The sequence below is a fragment of the Caenorhabditis briggsae genome, assembly GCF_000004555.2.
Source record: "Caenorhabditis briggsae complete genome, chrX, whole genome shotgun sequence".
Taxonomy (NCBI): domain Eukaryota; kingdom Metazoa; phylum Nematoda; class Chromadorea; order Rhabditida; family Rhabditidae; genus Caenorhabditis; species Caenorhabditis briggsae.
Window position 1 is genome coordinate 13,897,785 of NC_013491.2, and position 19,107 is coordinate 13,916,891.

Consider the following 19,107-nt stretch of genomic DNA (forward strand, 5'->3'; position numbering starts at 1 on the left):
CCTGAATTGCTATCACTTCATTTTTTCATTCTCTAGATATGTATGCAGAATAATTGAGACAAAATTTACTCGTGGTTTTTGTGGAATGTTGGAAATTTTGTTCTGATTTGTTCTGCGTGCATCGACCCTACTTTTAATATGTATTGAACTTCAGTAGTTACTTTACTGTTAGTTTTACTGTTAATATGCCCAAATCTTTGTGACCCTTCCATTTTTGTTCCAACCCGTATCTGAAAAACTTTGAACCCATTCAGAAGCTGGCTGAAAAAATTGAGAGTGGTGGAGATCTTTAATTTGAGACATTGCTTTCCTCCAGTATTGTGTTAAAATTCATTAACAACTCTCCAGTTGGTCCCCACGTGCCTCAAAAATTTCAGTTTTTCTGATGATTCTCTAGAATTTCAGATATTCGTCTCTCCGATAGTTTTCCGCTCGTTCGCTAATTCATCATGCATTTTATTCAAATACTGCCCTTGAAACTAGTTCGTGTAGTCATTTTCCCGATGTCTCCCAAAACTATCCCATTGAAATTACCAAATTTGGTAGATCCCAGTACCGTTTCACACCATCCACTCTCTTTCTCAAGGTCCATATTTTCTTTGTAATCTCCTTATCATTTTCTCAGTGTTTCTTTGAATCCACGTTCTCAACTTGTTTCCCACCAATTTCGCCAAATATTCCCCAATTCGGTTATAATCACAAGCCAGTGTATGCGAAACTTTCAAAAAACCAGAAAAGCCAAAAAAAAAAAAACAAATCGGAGTTTCAAATGCATTGGCAACCAAAAAAAGTATTCCAAGATCATCTTCACCATATAACTTTCACCCAAAAATCTGAATTTATACTTATCCTCTTCCTATTTTTGTTGTAGTTTTCGCTTGATTGCTTCACTTATGATAATCTTCGCTGCTCGTAAAAAAACTATTTTTGGTTTCTTTTTTTTCTAATAAAGCTCAAAAATGTAGACATTGTTCGTGGAAATCAGATGTGAGAAGAAATTGTAGTCGTGAAGAACACGTGATTTTTCCTATTGAAATCGAGAATCGGAAAAGACAAGGAAAAGGAAATTGAACAACCAGCGTGATTCCCAACAAGCTTGTGGATCATTTCATATAGAATATGGAGACATATAAAATGTGGCCGAATGGTCTAGTGGTATGATTCTCGCTTTGGGTGCGAGAGGTCCCGGGTTCAATCCCCGGTTCGGCCCATTCTTTTTATTTTTTAGAAAACCATCTTTTCGGTTGGAAAAATAAAGGTCAGAAATTTTTCTAAAAATAAAAAGGACAGCTATTGAATTTTGTGGAAATTTGTCTAAAACGAGGAAGAAAATACCGAAACAGGATTGAATGGAAATAGGAAAAAGTTATTTGCGCTGTGAGAGCTGCATGTACGTTTCATTCTTAAAGTTAAACTTCATTCAAAACGATAAGCATAGAAATTGTGGCCGAACGGTGTTGTGGTATGATTCTCACTTTGATTGCGAGAAATCCCGGTTTCAATCCCCGGTTTGGCCCATTCGTTTTGTTATTTTCTCTCAATTTCTTTTTCTGGTTGTAAACTTTCATTAACACAGAACGGTCAAAATTTTGAAAAATGAAAACGACCGACAGTTAAAACCTGTTACAGTAAGGCTAATACACTATCAAGTTTGAGCTCAATTATCTCGGTTCTAATAAGAGATATTAAAAAATGGTCAACTAAAATGTGATCATGGTATTGTGATAAACAATTCATAAGTTGACAACTTTTTCAAATCTTTGGCAGTAACCGAGATAAATTGTTACAAAATCAAACGTTAGGTGGCTTTTCTATATCAGGTTTTACGGAAATTGTTGAGAGGAAAACTTTTTCTCCACGTAGGGAAAAATCAATGAAATTAACATCTAATGGAAGTAGCTGATTGTCTCAGTTTGTTTGCATGAGCTTTTCATTGACACCTTAATTTCTGCTTCATTATTTCTTAACATATTCATTTTTAACCTGTCAAAACAAAACCAACGTTTGCAATGAAAATGATTTATTCAGACAATGCCATCAATCAATAGGTGACACACATATCCTGGATGCAGATGCTCTTGCAGTCAACACATCCGAGCTGGACCTTGGCAGCGACCCTGATAGCGGCAAAGGTGAAGAGAGCGAAGGCGACGAAGACGAAATAGGTAACAGTGAAGAATTTCATGTTGAAATTTCAGTGATTTTACAGATAAGATACTACCCTTTTATACGGTTTGTATGTATGAGACCATATATAGCTTGCGTGGGCGAGATTTTTGTTTGTGGGGGGAGAGAGGGCGATATTCAAATTTGATGGGATTGATTCTTGGAGTTTCAGAGTGAATCATCATGCCAAAGTCTGGTATTCGGAAAGACGAACGAACAAAAAGAGAAAAAAATGAATGGGTGGTCAAAAGGAACTTTGTAGAGTAGTCTCGAGCTCACAATAAGAAAAAACGCAAAAGAAGAACTGGATAAATTGAGTCATCTAGTTTAATTTTAGAAACTAAAACCCCCATTTCAGATCTGGTTTTCCGTACTCATTTGAAATAAAGGTTTCAATTCATTCTTTGTTGTTTCGCAAATCAAATGCCTTCTTTGTTAGTGTAGGTGGTTTGATACCTGCTCTCACAAACTCCGTTTTCTATTTCTTCTTCTTGTTCTTCAAACTTTTTGACTATTCGAACAAAGGACAGGCCATGAATTACTGTCACCGCATAAAGCACCTCCTCCTTTGCTTCTCCTATTCTTCTTCCTCTTCTTTCCGTTGAGCAGTCACGGGAAATCGCGGGGACGATGCATCTTTCTTGGCCCCGCCCATCATTCTCAGTCAAAGCAGATCTTCCAATCATCTTCGTGTTCTATGAGTGTTTGTATTTGTAGTGATTTTGATTTTCATTGTTATTTGTTTCATATGCTTCACGAAATCAAAAAAATCGTTTCATCAAAAACCTTTTTTTGGCAGATGGTGGCACGTAGAAAAGGCGAACGTGTGGTTCGGAAGAACGAAGTGGAAAATGTGCAGCAGAGAGCATGTGCCAATCGGCGAGAACGTCAAAGGACCAAGGTGAGTGAGTGACACGTGGTTTTCCAATGCTATAATTTATTTGGTGCTAAGATGGGTTGTGTGGTTTTTGTATGACATTCAAAGTATATCATTTTGTTGTCTCCGTATCCGGTGGACAGATTCAGGCTGTTTTTGAAGATTGAGATTGACAGTTAGGGATGTTATTATTTCTACAAATGTTTTTAACGTTCAGGGATTCTGCTAAAAGTGCCTCTGAGCAGTTTCCGATATTTGTTCAGATTTTTGAAGCTATTTAGATTTTGGAGATATGTTTTGAGGAACACTTAGGCTTTCTTGTAACGGAAAGTAACTAATTTTCGAGAGATAAGTTTTGTCTTATTCTAGAAAATCTTGCATTGCTTTTAATCATTATTTTATCGTCCCAGTCATCTGAATTTAATCAGGTTTTTCATTTCCGGTGGAAAGTATCATAAAGTGCACAGTTGCCAAAATGTTTAGCAGATTATTTAATCTATTCTCAGTGTTAAAAATTTTCCTGAAACTCTCAAACAAGCTAAATTTTGTCAGAGTTGATGGTTAGGAGTATTTTATTAAAGGTTATACGGTACTTTGTGACTCTCTTTATTTTCAATATATCTCCAGATAGCTACCATATACAACTTGACCAGTTTTCCTTTTTTCAATATAGAAATTTTAAAAATTATTTCAGTACAATTGCACTAATTGACCCGTTCGCAATGAAAGATTTACAACAGCTGCATTTTTATTACTCTACTGAAAACATTAGCAACAAAATTGAGCAGCTGTGAATTTGCGACCTTTCACTGTACATTTCTGTGAAGTAGTACTAGTGAACGGTAAACATCTTATAGCGGCTGTGGGGATTTCTGAAAATCCGTATTTGTTCTAATTGAAATCCGTTCCTATTTGAATCCTACCTCTAATAAAAATAAAGAGCCTAACAAAATATCTATTTATAGGATTTTCTCTGTTTGATACGTTCTGGCTTCCATAATTTTTGAATAGTTTTCTACAATCTCGAAAACCTAATATAACTTTGAATAGTTCCTTGATTTCGAAAACTTCTGTGTTACACCAATGACGTATATGAAATCATCACTAATTTGAAACATGAGTGGATATTTCTTCTCACGTATCATCCACCCACAGCTTCCGTTCCCAACCCATATCTCACAATATCCCGCCACCCTAATAACTTGTTTCTCACATTACCAATCACCGCCAAGTTCGAAACCACACACTTTATTGTTCTTCTGCGCAACGTTTATGGCTCATCATCTGGCAAGCTCTTCCCTCTCTCATATCCCAACACACACAACGACGTCTTTGTCTTTTGGCTCGTTTATCGCTAACATTAAACGACTCTTTTCAACCTTCTCCCCCTTTTCTTCTGGAGTTGCTTTCTACGGGATACGGTAGCAAAAAAAAATCAGCTAGGGGGACTCTGTGACGGAGGAGTGACGGCGGTCATAAAAAAGGTCCCTTCCTTCCTGAATTCAGAACACATCTGGAGGCAATTTGGAAATATCGGTTTGATCGGAGAGACGGACGACAAAAAATCTTATTTTTTCGCCGACTCACCGCCGACATTTCTGAAGGAAGGCGCTAGCTAAACAAAACGTTTGGAATGGGGGGAAAAAAGAAATCTTCTTTTTTTCGTATCTCGGATGCTCTGGATATAACATAGGGTATTGTATTGTTTATGTTCAAATTAATATAATCTAAACACATCGAGGTGTAATATAATCGTTTATGCGCGAAGAAAAAAAACGACAATAGCAGGTCAACTAATGGGATATCATTTGTTTATAGGAACTAAACGACGCCTTCACACTTTTGCGTAAACTGATCCCATCCATGCCCTCGGACAAGATGAGCAAAATACACACACTTCGCATTGCCACGGACTATATATCGTTTCTCGACGAGGTTAGAAACTATATGAATTGGAAGAAATGAGTTTAAAAAATTTCAGATGCAAAAGAATGGTTGCAAGTTGTACGGTCATTCGATTTTTGACGAGAAGAGAGGATATAATTTGCAGACGGCTTTCAATATGTGGAGAGGGAATAATGGATACACTCCAATTTCTGGACCACCACCATTGCCACCGTTGCAATCTAGTGAGCTTGATAAATTTTCTATTTCGTGATTTTTATGGTTTCAAGCAATTAGGATTCCGGTAGAAAAGCGGTATCTTTGCCTTGAAAATCATAAAAAATCGACCAGGAAAATCCTGAAGTTTCCAAAAAAAAAAAAACATTTTCGGAATAGAACAAATGTTAACCTAAATTTCACAAAATCCATTCGAACCTCAAAACTCGGTTAGAACCGGGAAAAAGTGAAATTTTTAAATTTTTTGAGAGTTTTTAGGTGGAATGTCGGATTTTTGCGTTAATTTTCATGATTTTTCGCTTAAATTTCATTCAAATTATTTTTTTTACTGTGATTAATTTTGGCTCATTTTAAGCAATTACTAGCCAATTTTTCAGCAGGAAATTGGAAATAAAATGATCCCCAAAAATTAACGTTCTCTAGCAAGTGGACTGTTTTTTTATGATTTTGGATCAAATTTCCATTGAAAATTGGAAAATTTCAACCTAAAAATCTTGTAACTTCGGTAATTTAAAATAAACAAGAAATATTATTTGAAATTCCATGTAAATTTCTGATTTTTCAGTTCACATTCCGCCACCACCACCTCCACCAAACATGCCACCACACTGCTTGATGCCCCAACCATGGTATCTTCCTTGCCCAACAAAACGTAAGTACTCGTCTCCGACCAAATAGGATCAATGAAACAGACAATATTTTTATTTCGAAAAAAGCATAATCCATTCTATGATCTGAATCAAAAGTACAAATTTTTCCTAGTACGTCATCGATATAAAAAGTTTTTGATTTCAGAAGAGTACCACGACCTCTCCAACAGCTCTATTCAAATGAACCCGAATCCCAATCAGCTCACCCCGATCCATTGGCAGTAAACTTAAAATCAATAATTTATTGAAATCGCTGTATTCCCCCATTCCTCATTCTAGCGAATTGCTCATAACCTTTCTCGGAAGAATTGTAATTAAACATTGAACTTTATGAGCACACATAATTTGTAACCGGAAAGAAAAATGAAAAAGTCTACATATAATACAAACACAGTTTTCGAGATAAAAAGTATTTTTTTGAATATATTATATTATCATTTGACGACCAATCCATGAAGAGAAGATCCAATTTCGACTTGACACTCGCACGCGGTCGTCGTGTCAATCGACTCCTTCACCCATTCGTCACCTTTTTTTCTCATCACATTGATCGGCCGCAGAATTGGCTTGCATTCTCCGAATCCTGGAAAAAAAGCCGAGGTGATTGATGAGAAAAATTGAGCCGAAATGTCGAATACCTGAGAGACATCCATCGTCGTTGTGGTCGCAATTGACCTCATTCAAATAGTTGGGGTAGTAGTCAGACGGAAGTTTTCTCCATTGCCAACACAAATTGCACAAACCACACCACTCTGAATTGGTTTCAAGGGCTTCTCCTCGACGGTACTGACAACCGAGGCCTGTGACGACGCCAAGAACTTGAAAAATATATATTAGTAATATAAAAAATATTGGTATTTCATTACCTGGCGGCTTGTTCTTGGCCCCATTTGAATCATTATTTCCTGAATCTGTCGACACATTTTCATCAATCGAGTTATTATCTAATTCATCATCGCTCATTGGGTCGGGAGTGGTGTTCATTAGGACGAATCGTTTTGCAAGACGCTAAAATATTCAAGTTCCAGATGTTGCTACTTATTTCGTAATTTCAAGTCCATACCTTCTTCAGTTTGTGTTTGTTAACATGAGAGTAGCCCTCCGAAAATCTCTTCTTTCTGGAATTCTGGTCACATGAGCCTTGTGTGGTGCCTTAATCACAAGTATTATATGTGTTTGTTGTTCGTTGAAATACTAACCCAGTCTCTGCGCCAGTGCATTTCTTTGCGCTGTCATTGTTGCGTTATCAGCGGCCCCGATGTTTGGATTAGCCAGGAATCCATTCAAAAGTGCCATTTTACAACTCATGCACGCATAAGTAGGACATTCGCCATTCATCGACGAGCCCTGAATACGAATTAGTATTATAAAGAACATCATGTCTGGGAAAACTAACTAGTGGCGTCCCAGCTCCATATGCAGCTATTGAGACTTTGGTGGTCATTACAGATGGTCCAGATGCCTGGAAATTGAGTTAATTTTTTAAAAGTTTACAGTTTTTGATATACCACTGAAGCCATTGGCATCATTGTATCCTCGTTCTGGTCTCCAACACTCACTGGGTTAGGATTCACTTTCTCTGATCCTTCTCCAGCTCCTCCGTAACCACTAGACGGCTTGAACAATGTCGATTGATCTGGACTTGCCAGATTTGGAAATGTGAACATTGCCTCATCAAGAGTCGCAGCCATCATAGAACTGTCGTAGGTCATACATGGCTGATTTGGGCTCGGGTCTCCTTGATTGCAACACTGCAAAAAATAAATGTTTCGAAATATTTTTAAACTAGAGACAAAAATCTCTTCTGTTCATTGTCACACCAATGCAAATAAACTGCAAGTGGAGAGGATAAAGATTTGGATTTCAAAAAATGAAGCATCAACATTTTTTTATTCTAGAGAAAGAGTATCGAATTTAATTCCGTTTTTTTTTGTTTTACTTTTTAAAAGTTTAGAAGTTTTTGTTCTGTGTGGGAAACGAGTCAATGAGTTCAAAAGTTCTCACTTTTAAACCTTTTGTTTGTTGGATTCTCAAAACGTTTGTGTGATTCTCTTCGGTACTTTGATTTGTAGGTTAAACAAAAAATGTGTAGTTTCAAGTAGACCTTCTTTTGAAAATTCCAATGGGGATTTGAATATAAGGATAGAAGTATAATATTTGGGAGATTTTTGGTTTTTTGGATTGCCCCCAGACCGTAAAAATAATGTTTGGATATTTGGTTGACCCGAAAGAGTGACTCACCTTTGTCACAATTGCAAAGTGTTGACAATTAAATAATAGACTGAGAAAAAAGATAATTACTCTAAACAAATTACCCATGGCTTTCTGAATACACTATAGTAGAGTGGATCGAAAAGTTTTCTGACCCAAAAGGATAAATGACAAAGAAAAATAGAGATTTCGATAACCTGAGTTTACTCTGTGTCTATCCTCTATCCACCAAAAATTGCCGAACCGACAGAGAGACAGAGAGAGAGAGAAGTTCTTCTCGCCACCTCTTTGTTTGATTTCTACTCTTTTTTTTTCTAACTTGCCCTGTTTATCTGCCAGTTGATTCTTCTCTCTCCATCGTTTCTCTGACTTTTTTCAAACCTAAAGAAACTTTTTTTTTCTTCCAGAGGTCGAGGAACTGTTTATAATGTCGGTTGATTGAAAAGAAATACGTTTGATTTGCATTTCAAAAGAAATGTGCGGGGTCGGATGTATTATGCTCGACAACTTTTTGTATTTTTTTTCAAAATTTTTATTGAACTTGACAAAAGAAAAGAGCAGAAAAGAAAGAAAAAAAACTAAAAAGGACAGATGACTCATGTTTTAAAAATTAAAAGATCAGGAAAAGAAAGGGACATCCGAAAGAAGTTTCGAGGGCACTGGGTAAAGTTGAGATGATGAAATGAGATCGAGATTGGGGAGAGGAAGGAGAAGAGAAAATTGGCTCACGATTTGTTTTGTGAAACTACAAGCTCCAATATACAGAGATACAGAGAAACAAAAGAAAGAAGCTTTTTACAGTTTTCACGGGAAGCTCAACATCTTGTAAGTCCAGATTTTTATGAAAATTTCAAAATAGATTTAGATCCTATCTAGACCATTCTAAAATATTTAAAATCTACCGGTCAGTTTCAGCCTAGTTGAATAAGTTTCAGTACCAAAAACCACTTTTTTAGTGCAAAGACAACAATTTCCAAATCCTATTTTCTCAACTTCTAGAACGTTTTAGAACATGAAACGTGTTTCTTTTCTAATTTTCGAAGTATTTCACCGTTTGGAGTTTATTCCGAAAAAGATTTTTTTGAGATACGGTCAATATGAATTTTTCATTTCACTCGGCTGAAACTGGTGAGCGGATTTTACAATCTTCAGAAGTGTCTAGAAAGTTTTTTCTCAGCCTATTCTGAAAGTTTCATCAAACTCTGGGTTTACGAGGTATTAGGGTTCCCTTGCTAGAGATATTTTAAGAAAGAAAAGTCATAAAAATTGAAAGCAATGACATTTTTCTGCAATTTTCAATTGAATTAATTTCTTGAAAAACCCCCCAGAGTGCAAAAATTATCAATTCAATCACAATGCATTTTAAGAAGTAGGTATTTGTTTTTTCAAATCAAGACCTCGGTTGGAGGAAGACACATTTTGACCCTTGGTGGTGTACGATTGTTAGCGAGTTGAATTGGAGCATTAAAGTTGAACGCATTCCTGAGATAATGACGGAGTGTACGACGGAAATTCGAGCCAAATGTGTAGTAGATCAAAAAATTGCACGACGAGTTGACGACCACCATCAAATTGGACAGATCAATAAGATAACTGTTGATGATTCCGAAAAGTAGCTCCAAGAAGTTAACAGTGAGTGGCTGAAAATTTTTCAGACCTCTTGGAAATGTTTGATCTATTATGAACAATGTTTGCGATTTTCCAATTCTAAATATTGCAAAAATAAACCTACTGCAAACTAAATTCTACTCAATTCAATTGAATTCAGTTTTACACACATGTACGCTGTGTGAAAAAGTCATAAACAAACTGTAAATACAGAGTACAAATGGAAAAGTGAAATCAAAAAGAGATTATATTTATTTACATGATTTTATGAGAAGAATTTTCGAGAAGAAGAAAAATCCACAAACCATTTCAGGGGACTAACAACTCACCAAGACATTACATGAGATGAACAGGCATACCACCAACACCAGTGTGATGATGTCAGATTCGCTGTTCGGGGAAGAGGACCGTCGCATACTAATCACAATTGCAGAGTTGATGATGACAAGAAGAAAAACGGGACCGACAGCCATTACGATGGTATACATGTACACGTAGTAGATTCGTACGTAATCCTGAAAGGTCATAATGAGGTAATAAACGAAAAAAGAGACTGGGATAAGAAAGAGCACCAGATGTTTTGTTTTCAATGGAAATCCCTCTTCTAATTTGGAATTTCGTTTGAGGCAGTGCCAGATTATTTTTGTCAGTGTACACGTTTCATGTTTTCACGTGTTAAGCCTTCTAGCCAAATCGAGTACTGAGAAACAGAAAGAAAAATGTACCTCATCAGCCCGGAGAGCTGTAGGACACACATCCTTCGAAGCAGTGTTATACATAGTACTCCAGCAATCAATGACGTAGATCTCGTACATGTGTGGAGAGTTGTACAGCGCTCCCAAGAGGAGAATCTTGACAATAACCTAGGATAAAAAAACAATGATTGAAGTGTATAACAACATGGGAACATACGATTATGGAGGTGTTGACCGAACAGAACTTGCTCTTGAACTTATCACTAGCCGCTACCAAAACAAGACAATCGAACGCCGAGGCAACTGTTATGAAGACCGATATTGTCTGAGCCGTGAGTCCCAAAGGGAACATCACCGGTGATAGGACTGCGAAGTAGTAGGTTGCCCATTCGGATCGCTTTCTCATGTTTTCCAGGAAGAAAAGGAAGAAGGCAGTAAGAATTATAACAATATCCGAGCAAGCCAGAGCGAAGAGGTATCTGCAACATTCTTAGTGCTGAATTTTCCCTTTTTCGAAATGTTCTTGAATTCATGTTTTTGTTCCAGACAAAAACATACCAAAATATTTTCAATAATTTGACCTGTGTAAATATTTGTCCCCCTTGGAAAAAAATGTAAAACGTTATACAAAAAATGTTTATAGAAGCGTCTAGTGTTTCTTTTTGTTTCCTGTGCCTATTCCAAAAGAACAAAAATCGTGGAAACTCTATAAGGGACCCCCTGTGTGTGTGATAGTTTTCCTTTTGGTTCTTTCACTTTGTTGCTTCATGCTCAGCAAACATTTGATACGCAACACCATTGCCTCAGGCGCAGTTTAAAATGGAAAGTAAGACGATGGTGGATGGATGGTGAGAGAGTGAAAAAACTAACGATTTAAAGAAAAAATTTGAAACAAGGAACCGAGCCCAAAAAAAACCTAATTTCCGTTTTGTTCAGAAGCATTCCAGGAAAAATGTACATCAAAGTTCTGACTGTTGGTTGAATTTTGATAAAAATTTGTTTCGAAATTCGGAAGAATTTGAAAGTTCTATTTTATCAAACTTTCGGGATTCGGGAAATTATAGCTTTTGTCGGTGACTAGAAAACTATACATACCGTAAAACCTGTAATAGAAAGACACCCAGAATTTTTACTTGAAGCCAATTTATCTCGGTTCCTGTGATAGATATCCAAAAGTTGTCAACTAATAAACTGTTTGTCATGATATTATTGGTATTTTGCCTGTCGGCACATGTTCAAAATCTCTTAAAGGAACTGAGATAATTGTTCTCAAAATTGACAGTGTGGGAGCTCGTCTATTACAGGATTCACGGTTTGTAGGAATTATACCAACACCTATTTTTGACAATTTTTTGATCCCTGCTGGTTTGAAATTTTATAAACCTAGACTCTAATTTGCATTTGATTGAGAATGCTTTCAAATCATAAAACCACAGTAATACTAAGATATAATTTTTCGTGTGCCATCAGTTCTGATTTGATGGTTTAAAAGCTTTCACTCGAATCAAACACGTAAACTGACAGTACCATCATCATAAATTTTATATGAGCATCCCTGGGATTAAATTTAAAAAAAAAACCTTTCAATCTAATTGAATTTTTTAACAAAATTTTTTAGAAGTTCCACCATAAAACTACAGTATTACTAAAGTGATAAAATAGTTTTTTTGGCACACACACACGCACTCATCCGACGCCATCAGTCCTTATTTTATGATTTAAAAGCTTTCAATCTAATTAAATACACAAACGTACAGTACCACCATCATAAAGCTCTTCTTGAAATGAATTTCGAAAAAAAAACTTTTCAATTCAATTCGATTTTTTTCGTAGAAAACTTTAGTAGGTACATCGTAAAACTACAGTACTCACACATTCAAACTTGAAATCATTTCCCTCCGTGAGTAGGTGAAAGCCGAGAGTGTATTTCCAATCAAGCCAAGACATCCGATTGCTGGGAGCATTAGTCCGATTACGATCTGCAAAGAAAAAAAAAACAGTAAAAAGGATTACAATAACTTTTCTACTTTCCAACGGGAGGCTTTCTCTCTAATCACTTTCACCTCTTTTTTCCTGAACACTCTTCAATTTTTTTGCTCTGATGCTCCCCTGGGGTTGTGTGTGCTGGGATGATGCTGGGGCCTCCAGAAAAAGGTTGGTGCGCGTGTCAAGCGTCCCCGAAAGAAAGCAAGCACCTCTTTTTTTGTTTTCGTCATTAGAGAACGAGTTGAACTAATCAGTCTTGGAGCGAAGTGTGGCGTGCTGTGGGCTCTTTGAGAAAGAGTAACTAAATGACGAGGAGGCATGAGGGTTCATGTTGCCAATTGACCTCCTTTTTATAAAATGTGTGAAGATGTTTATGGTGAAAAAACTAGTTATTCTAATTTGAACCACTTGCCACAGTTCATCCAAGGAGAAAATTAACAGTTGCGAAAGTGTTGCAAAAAATAGGAAAAAAAATGAGTGTATATGGGGCAAGTGGGAAAAGTCTATCCGAGTCATTCAGAGTTGAGAGAACTCAAAAATAAAAATAATATCTTTTCTAAACTCCCAATTTTGTTTTTCATCTCTAGTTTTTTTGCAATACTTTCTCCCAACAACCAAAGCTCATTAGGTGAAGTGAGCTCTTCAGACGACTGAAACTGCTCGGTCTGAAACTTCAAGCTTTTTCTGCCTCCCTGTTCACCACTCATTGCCTCCGTGTTCAATTTTTGGAGACAGCTGTGGAGAACTTGTGAACCTAACTTGATTGTGAGCTGAATAACAATAAGACTGAAGGGAAGACTGTGCCAATAGAGAAAAAAAAGGGTGGATTCATGTTTTTTACTCTCAAATGATCGACCTGCGACTTAAAAGTTCAAAAAGAAGTCTTGTGATCAATTGAAGGTTCTTTTAAAAATTTAAAAGTGCTACGAGCATCAAAATTGCATCGATTCCTGTCCTAGCCTACTTGCATACTTTTTTCTTTTGTTCGTCACAGCCGTAAACAATTATTTTTCAAATTTCGAACTCACCAAATTGAACTGCTCGTACTCCTTCGAAACCTGTCGAGTTTCCGCGAAATCATAACAGAATCCACACACCGCCAATCCGAAACACGTACCATTAGATCGACTCTCTCGTGTGCATTCCAACTCATATTTAGCCCTTCCATTTTCTGAAACAGAAATGAAGTATAATGTTATAGAGGAGAATAACGTCAGAAGGAAACCCGGCAATGAAAATGGGAGGAGCTTTTAATAAATACGAACACACTGATAATGAGAACGACTCCTAATTCACAGAACATGAAATGTTTTTGAACACAAAAACACAGAATCGCGTAATATAATGTGAAAATTCTCTAGAGTTTTGAAAGGAGAAGATAGTTATCATAAAGAGCCAAAAAACTTAGGTAAAATCTGAAAGAAAATTTCTATGAATTGAACATTCTAGAAATTGATGTATGAACCACAAAACGAAAACTAACAAGGGAAACATTGAAACAAAACTGAGACCTTGCCACATGGATTTGTACAAAATTAGAAAAATGTATGAAGCACGAGAAGAGGTGGAGCTAGAGGACGACGACAATGCGGAGGACTCGACAAAGAAGACGGAGAAAAGTGGGCGGGGTCATCTTTTTTCACTAGGAGCAGTCCCGTTTTGGTTGAGAAACAAGGACCAGAAGAAAATGCGTTTTCTTCTGCTTGGGTTGATATTTATTTTTGAAAACTCAAGAAGATTTTTAAAAATGTTAGAATATCCAGGAAGGAAAATTTGTCCGGTAAATCGTTTAAGCCTCGAGGCAATTTTATAGCAATTGAGTCATTATAATTATGTTTGGGTGAAGAGAGAGAAAAAACAAGCAAATAGATAAATCCAAATGAAGAGAATCTTGATAGATTTATTGAGGGGTGGGAGAATAAAAAAATAGAGATTTTGTGAAACAGATGGATCTTTGATTAAGTTGTGCTTTTATAGAATTGCCAAAATTTCTTTTAGACAAATAAACAAGGTAAGTCGCATACAGTAGCCGACAACAAATACACAATGCTTGGAAGATAATCAAGTTTGAAGTATTACAAATGATCTTGTTTTTCTTTAATCTGAAAATTTCTGAGTATACTAACGAAATTCGAAGTCCAGTTTTTTTTGCATAGGTTTTCTTTAAAATTTACATAATCCCAAAATTGGCTCAAAACACGTTTTTAGTGGAAAAAGTTTTTTTTCAGATTAATGAAATAATTCCAAAAAAAAACCTTGCACAAATTTTCTCTTGAATTCAATTATCACTTTGACGCAGATATAGTAACGAAGTGATAATATTACCTTTCAAAAAACGTCAATCAGTCTACTTAAAGAAGTTACTCTCTTGATTTTGATTCAATTTCCCAATTTCATTTGTGATCTTACCAATGGAACAGACATCTTGATTATATTTTAGGTGTCAAATAAAACCACTAGAGAAAAAAACGATATCTAAGACTCACACTTTTTAGGAAGCAGAAACAAAACGCTTTAAATGTCGCTCTATGAAAGATGAGATGCTCTGGTGAGCACACTGAAATATCAAACTGACACTGAGAATGCTCCCGTAGGTCACAACGACGTCTTGAAGAATTTTATGGAGAAAAAAGGGGAAAATGTGTGGGCGGTGAAGAATATAGAAAATGAAGAGGACTGACAATTTCAATATAAACTCAAAAACCGAGAAACTATTTTCAATGTTTAGTTTTCAGATCTCAAACTTATCCTATATTGTTAGTTGTGATCGACTACCAAGTCCCACGTTATGTTTTGATTTCATTTTATCACCTGTCTACCTACATGAGGGAAAAATAAAACACGCGAAAAACTATTTCAAAACTGCTCTGGATTCTTAAAACAGAAAATATGGCTCATGAGAGAAGCCTGAGCAATGGCTGAAGTTAAGAACCGAAGAATAGAACAAGTTTAATTGTTTCATTTCAATTAACTTGTTGCTAAAATTTTCGCACCCTCACTTGAAAACGTTTTTCAATTTACTTGCCAAGTTCATTGCGACGCCATTTTTTTCACTGGTAACAATGTGTTGGTTATTCTAGTTATTGAAAGGAGTAGGGTTGGAATCAGATGGGTATGTTTTGATTAGGAATATTTTTAGAACTGATACAGATGACTAACTTCACCTGTCGTTCTCTGAAAAACATGATATCATTCGAAGTCTTTGCTTGTTTTCATGAAATCAGCTTGAAAAAAAAATATAAACCTGTAAAAAACCTTAAATCAATTACAAGTAAAATTTCAAGTTTTGTAATCTAGAAAGTTATGAACTCGATTCGTTTCCTAAATTTATAATTGTCATGCTGTATTTTTCATAGATGAAGTTTGAAAACCATTTATAATTTGAAAAATTGTGTTTCCCAACCATTTCAGTTTTCTTAAAATTTCCTACATCATAATGAAATTTTTTCATTGTACTATTTTTACAAAAGAAATGCGAACTGAAATTTAAATTGTCTCTACCTAGATCGGTTATATTTCTAACCACTCGTGAAAAATCAGTGGCATCATCCGAAAGTGAACCAAACAATGTGAACATTGAAGTCACTTGGCAGAGTCAAAAAGTTGAGTCGATTTTTACCAAAACTTCTGTATAAAATTGATTTGGATGTTTAGATATGAACATTTTTTCCTACAATCTCATGGTACGGTTCAGTGGTTGGATGATTAATTATCGAAGATTAAAATAATTATCGAAGATGAGAAGTACCCAGCTCTAATCATGTGCGGAAGGTGAGGTCATTTAACAAAAGATACGAAGGGTTAACAACAGAATACGATGCTCTAGACTCCATTAAACTTGAAATTTCCGTGAAAAAAGTGATGTTATGTTGTTGGTGATCCGTAGTATAACAAAATATGAGGCTGGCATTTGAAACAAACAAGAAAGATAAGGTAGATAGAGTGGCCAATCAAAAAACTGATGTCTGCCACCGTTGATGGTACGTCGCCGACTACTGACCGTACGCCAAGAGCACACGAGAAGATGTCTGCCACCGTTGATGGTACGTCGCCGACTACTGACCGTACGCCAAGAGCACACGAGAAAATGATGTCTGCCACCGTTGATGGTACGTCGCCGACTACTGACCGTACGCCAAGAGCACACGAGAAAATGATGTCTGCCACCGTTGATGGTACGTCGCCGACTACTGACCGTACGCCAAGAGCACACGAGAAGATGTCTGCAACCGTTGATGGTACGTCGCCGACTACTGACCGTACGCCAAGAGCACACGAGAAGATGTCTGCAACCGTTGATGGTACGTCGCCGACTACTGACCGTACGCCAAGAGCCCACGAGAAAATGATGTCTGCCACCGTTGATGGTACGTCGCCGACTACTGACCGTACGCCAAGAGCACACGAGAAAATGATGTCTGCCACCGTTGATGGTACGTCGCCGACTACTGACCGTACGCCAAGAGCACACGAGAAGATGTCTGCAACCGTTGATGGTACGTCGCCGACTACTGACCGTACGCCAAGAGCACACGAGAAGATGTCTGCAACCGTTGATGGTACGTCGCCGACTACTGACCGTACGCCAAGAGCACACGAGAAAATGATGTCTGCCACCGTTGATGGTACGTCGCCGACTACTGACCGTACGCCAAGAGCACACGAGAAAATGATGTCTGCCACCGTTGATGGTACGTCGCCGACTACTGACCGTACGCCAAGAGCACACGAGAAGATGTCTGCCACCGTTGATGGTACGTCGCCGACTACTGACCGTACGCCAAGAGCACACGAGAAAATGATGTCTGCCACCGTTGATGGTACGTCGCCGACTACTGACCGTACGCCAAGAGCCTGATAAACTATTCGGTGTTTTTAGGTTTGAAATAAACCGTTGTTCTTGATAAAAACGTTTATAGATTATTTTTCCATTGCCATAAGTATACGGAAAATGATTCTAGGTCGAAGATATTTTCACAGTAGGATACAAAAACTTTAGATAGTTCTCATTCTTCTGATCATCTTTCCTTGCTTGACGTGAAATGTGAACAGGACTCCACAACTGCCAAAATTTTCGCACCAGTCTAACTTTCGTAAACAACTGTTTAACGGTATACAAATAAGTTAATTGTAAAACAATACGAAATTTTCAAATTAAAATGAAAATGAAAATAAAAATTCCTCTTGTAGTATCGTCCGCCCGTCGAGCTTCGTTAAGCGTTGAAGAGCACACGAGAAAGTGATGTCTGCCACCGTTGATGGTACGTCGCCGACTACTGACCGTACGCCAAGAGCACACGAGAAGATGTCTGCAACCGTTGATGGTACGTCGCCGACTACTGACCGTACGCCAAGAGCACACGAGAAAATGATGTCTGCCACCGTTGATGGTACGTCGCCGACTACTGACCGTACGCCAAGAGCACACGAGAAAATGATGTCTGCCACCGTTGATGGTACGTCGCCGACTACTGACCGTACGCCAAGAGCACGCGAGAAGATGTCTGCCACCGTTGATGGTACGTCGCCGACTACTGACCGTACGCCAAGAGCACACGAGAAGATGTCTGCAACCGTTGATGGTACGTCGCCGACTACTGACCGTACGCCAAGAGCACACGAGAAAATGATGTCTGCCACCGTTGATGGTACGTCGCCGACTACTGACCGTACGCCAAGAGCACACGAGAAAATGATGTCTGCCACCGTTTATGGTACGTCGCCGACTACTGACCGTACGCCAAGAGCACACGAGAAGACGTCTGCAACCGTTGATGGTACGTCGCCGACTACTGACCGTACGCCAAGAGCACACGAGAAAATGATGTCTGCCACCGTTGATGGTACGTCGCCGACTACTGACCGTACGCCAAGAGCACACGAGAAAATGATGTCTGCCACCGTTGATGGTACGTCGCCGACTACTGACCGTACGCCAAGAGCACGCGAGAAGATGTCTGCCACCGTTGATGGTACGTCGCCGACTACTGACCGTACGCCAAGAGCACACGAGAACTTCATCAGCAACGGACTTCGAACCAAAAGATGCCAGCTTTTTCTCAGAAACAATTGTATTTGGTTAGTCAAAGTGAATTTGCAACAAAAAAAAATCATTTTGCTTTTAAAGACAAAAAAGAAACTACTTTTCAATTTAAAGTTTCACGAAACTCTAATTTTTCCTCAGTTCAGATCAAAATTTTTCCTATTAAAAAAAAATCAGAACTCTAACAACAAAAACGAGTCAGAATCGTGCGAATTTTTTTCAGAGCAATTTTATTTCCACTAATATCCAAAATTTTCAGATGACGAATGGTCCAACATGGGATGGTACGTGGCCCAAATAATTTCTCTTCTCCACTTTGTCGACAAAATGCCAAGACATATCTCCGATTTCTCGAGCTTAGTTCTTTGGAAATGAATTAATATCATTGTATCGCGATTTCTGTAACCCTCGATAACGAATGAGGTTTTTTTCATCTTATGACTCGCAATTACCACTGCTTATCATCATTTCTTTATTAATAATATCGTCCTTTTAAAAATAAAGAAATTTGATTCAAATTAAGACATTCTGAGTTTCCAATGGACCAGAAAAGTACTGAACTGTTCCAGAGCCACTACTTCGGCCGTTTGCAGTACCAAGACCTTTTCAAAACAAAATTCTCAAAAGAAGTAAGACAGATCATATCAAAGGTTGGTGGTTGAAGGTGGGTCATAGAAATGAGAACATGGACTTCGAGAAAATGATTTTCTTTTTTTTCTCTGAACAGGAATTTCTTTGGAAGAATGATTC

The 19,107-nt window shown here is 37.6% G+C and overlaps 4 protein-coding genes and 2 non-coding genes across 6 annotated transcripts; 5 read left to right on the plus strand and 1 right to left on the minus strand.

The window, feature by feature from the left end:
* Window positions 1-1,138: 1,138 nt before the first annotated feature.
* CBG28867 lies at window positions 1,139-1,210 on the plus strand. Its single transcript has one exon. It is a non-coding gene (tRNA).
* A 235-nt stretch (window positions 1,211-1,445) lies between these two features.
* CBG28592 lies at window positions 1,446-1,517 on the plus strand. Its single transcript has one exon. It is a non-coding gene (tRNA).
* A 1,448-nt stretch (window positions 1,518-2,965) lies between these two features.
* Cbr-hlh-8 lies at window positions 2,966-6,039 on the plus strand (the record flags this gene model as incomplete). Its single annotated transcript, XM_002645134.1, has 5 exons — window positions 2,966-3,067; window positions 4,862-4,978; window positions 5,025-5,172; window positions 5,730-5,816; window positions 5,960-6,039. The coding sequence occupies 5 exons, from the start codon at window positions 2,966-2,968 to the stop codon at window positions 6,037-6,039; spliced, it is 534 nt and encodes a 177-aa protein (XP_002645180.1).
* A 209-nt stretch (window positions 6,040-6,248) lies between these two features.
* On the minus strand, window positions 6,249-13,482 carry Cbr-frpr-1 (the record flags this gene model as incomplete). Its single annotated transcript, XM_045240055.1, has 13 exons — window positions 6,249-6,397; window positions 6,453-6,632; window positions 6,681-6,822; window positions 6,878-6,966; window positions 7,014-7,161; window positions 7,211-7,276; window positions 7,323-7,565; window positions 9,423-9,665; window positions 9,963-10,148; window positions 10,359-10,496; window positions 10,546-10,807; window positions 12,201-12,307; window positions 13,432-13,482. 13 exons carry the CDS (start codon window positions 13,480-13,482, stop codon window positions 6,249-6,251), a joined length of 2,004 nt encoding a protein of 667 aa, XP_045096083.1.
* Window positions 13,483-16,275: 2,793 nt separating this feature from the next.
* Window positions 16,276-17,172, plus strand: CBG16907 (the record flags this gene model as incomplete). Its single annotated transcript, XM_002645136.2, has 1 exon — window positions 16,276-17,172. One exon carries the CDS (start codon window positions 16,276-16,278, stop codon window positions 17,170-17,172), a length of 897 nt encoding a protein of 298 aa, XP_002645182.2.
* Window positions 17,173-17,556: 384 nt separating this feature from the next.
* Window positions 17,557-18,732, plus strand: CBG16908 (the record flags this gene model as incomplete). Its single annotated transcript, XM_045240056.1, has 2 exons — window positions 17,557-18,361; window positions 18,617-18,732. The coding sequence occupies 2 exons, from the start codon at window positions 17,557-17,559 to the stop codon at window positions 18,730-18,732; spliced, it is 921 nt and encodes a 306-aa protein (XP_045096084.1).
* Window positions 18,733-19,107: the final 375 nt, after the last annotated feature.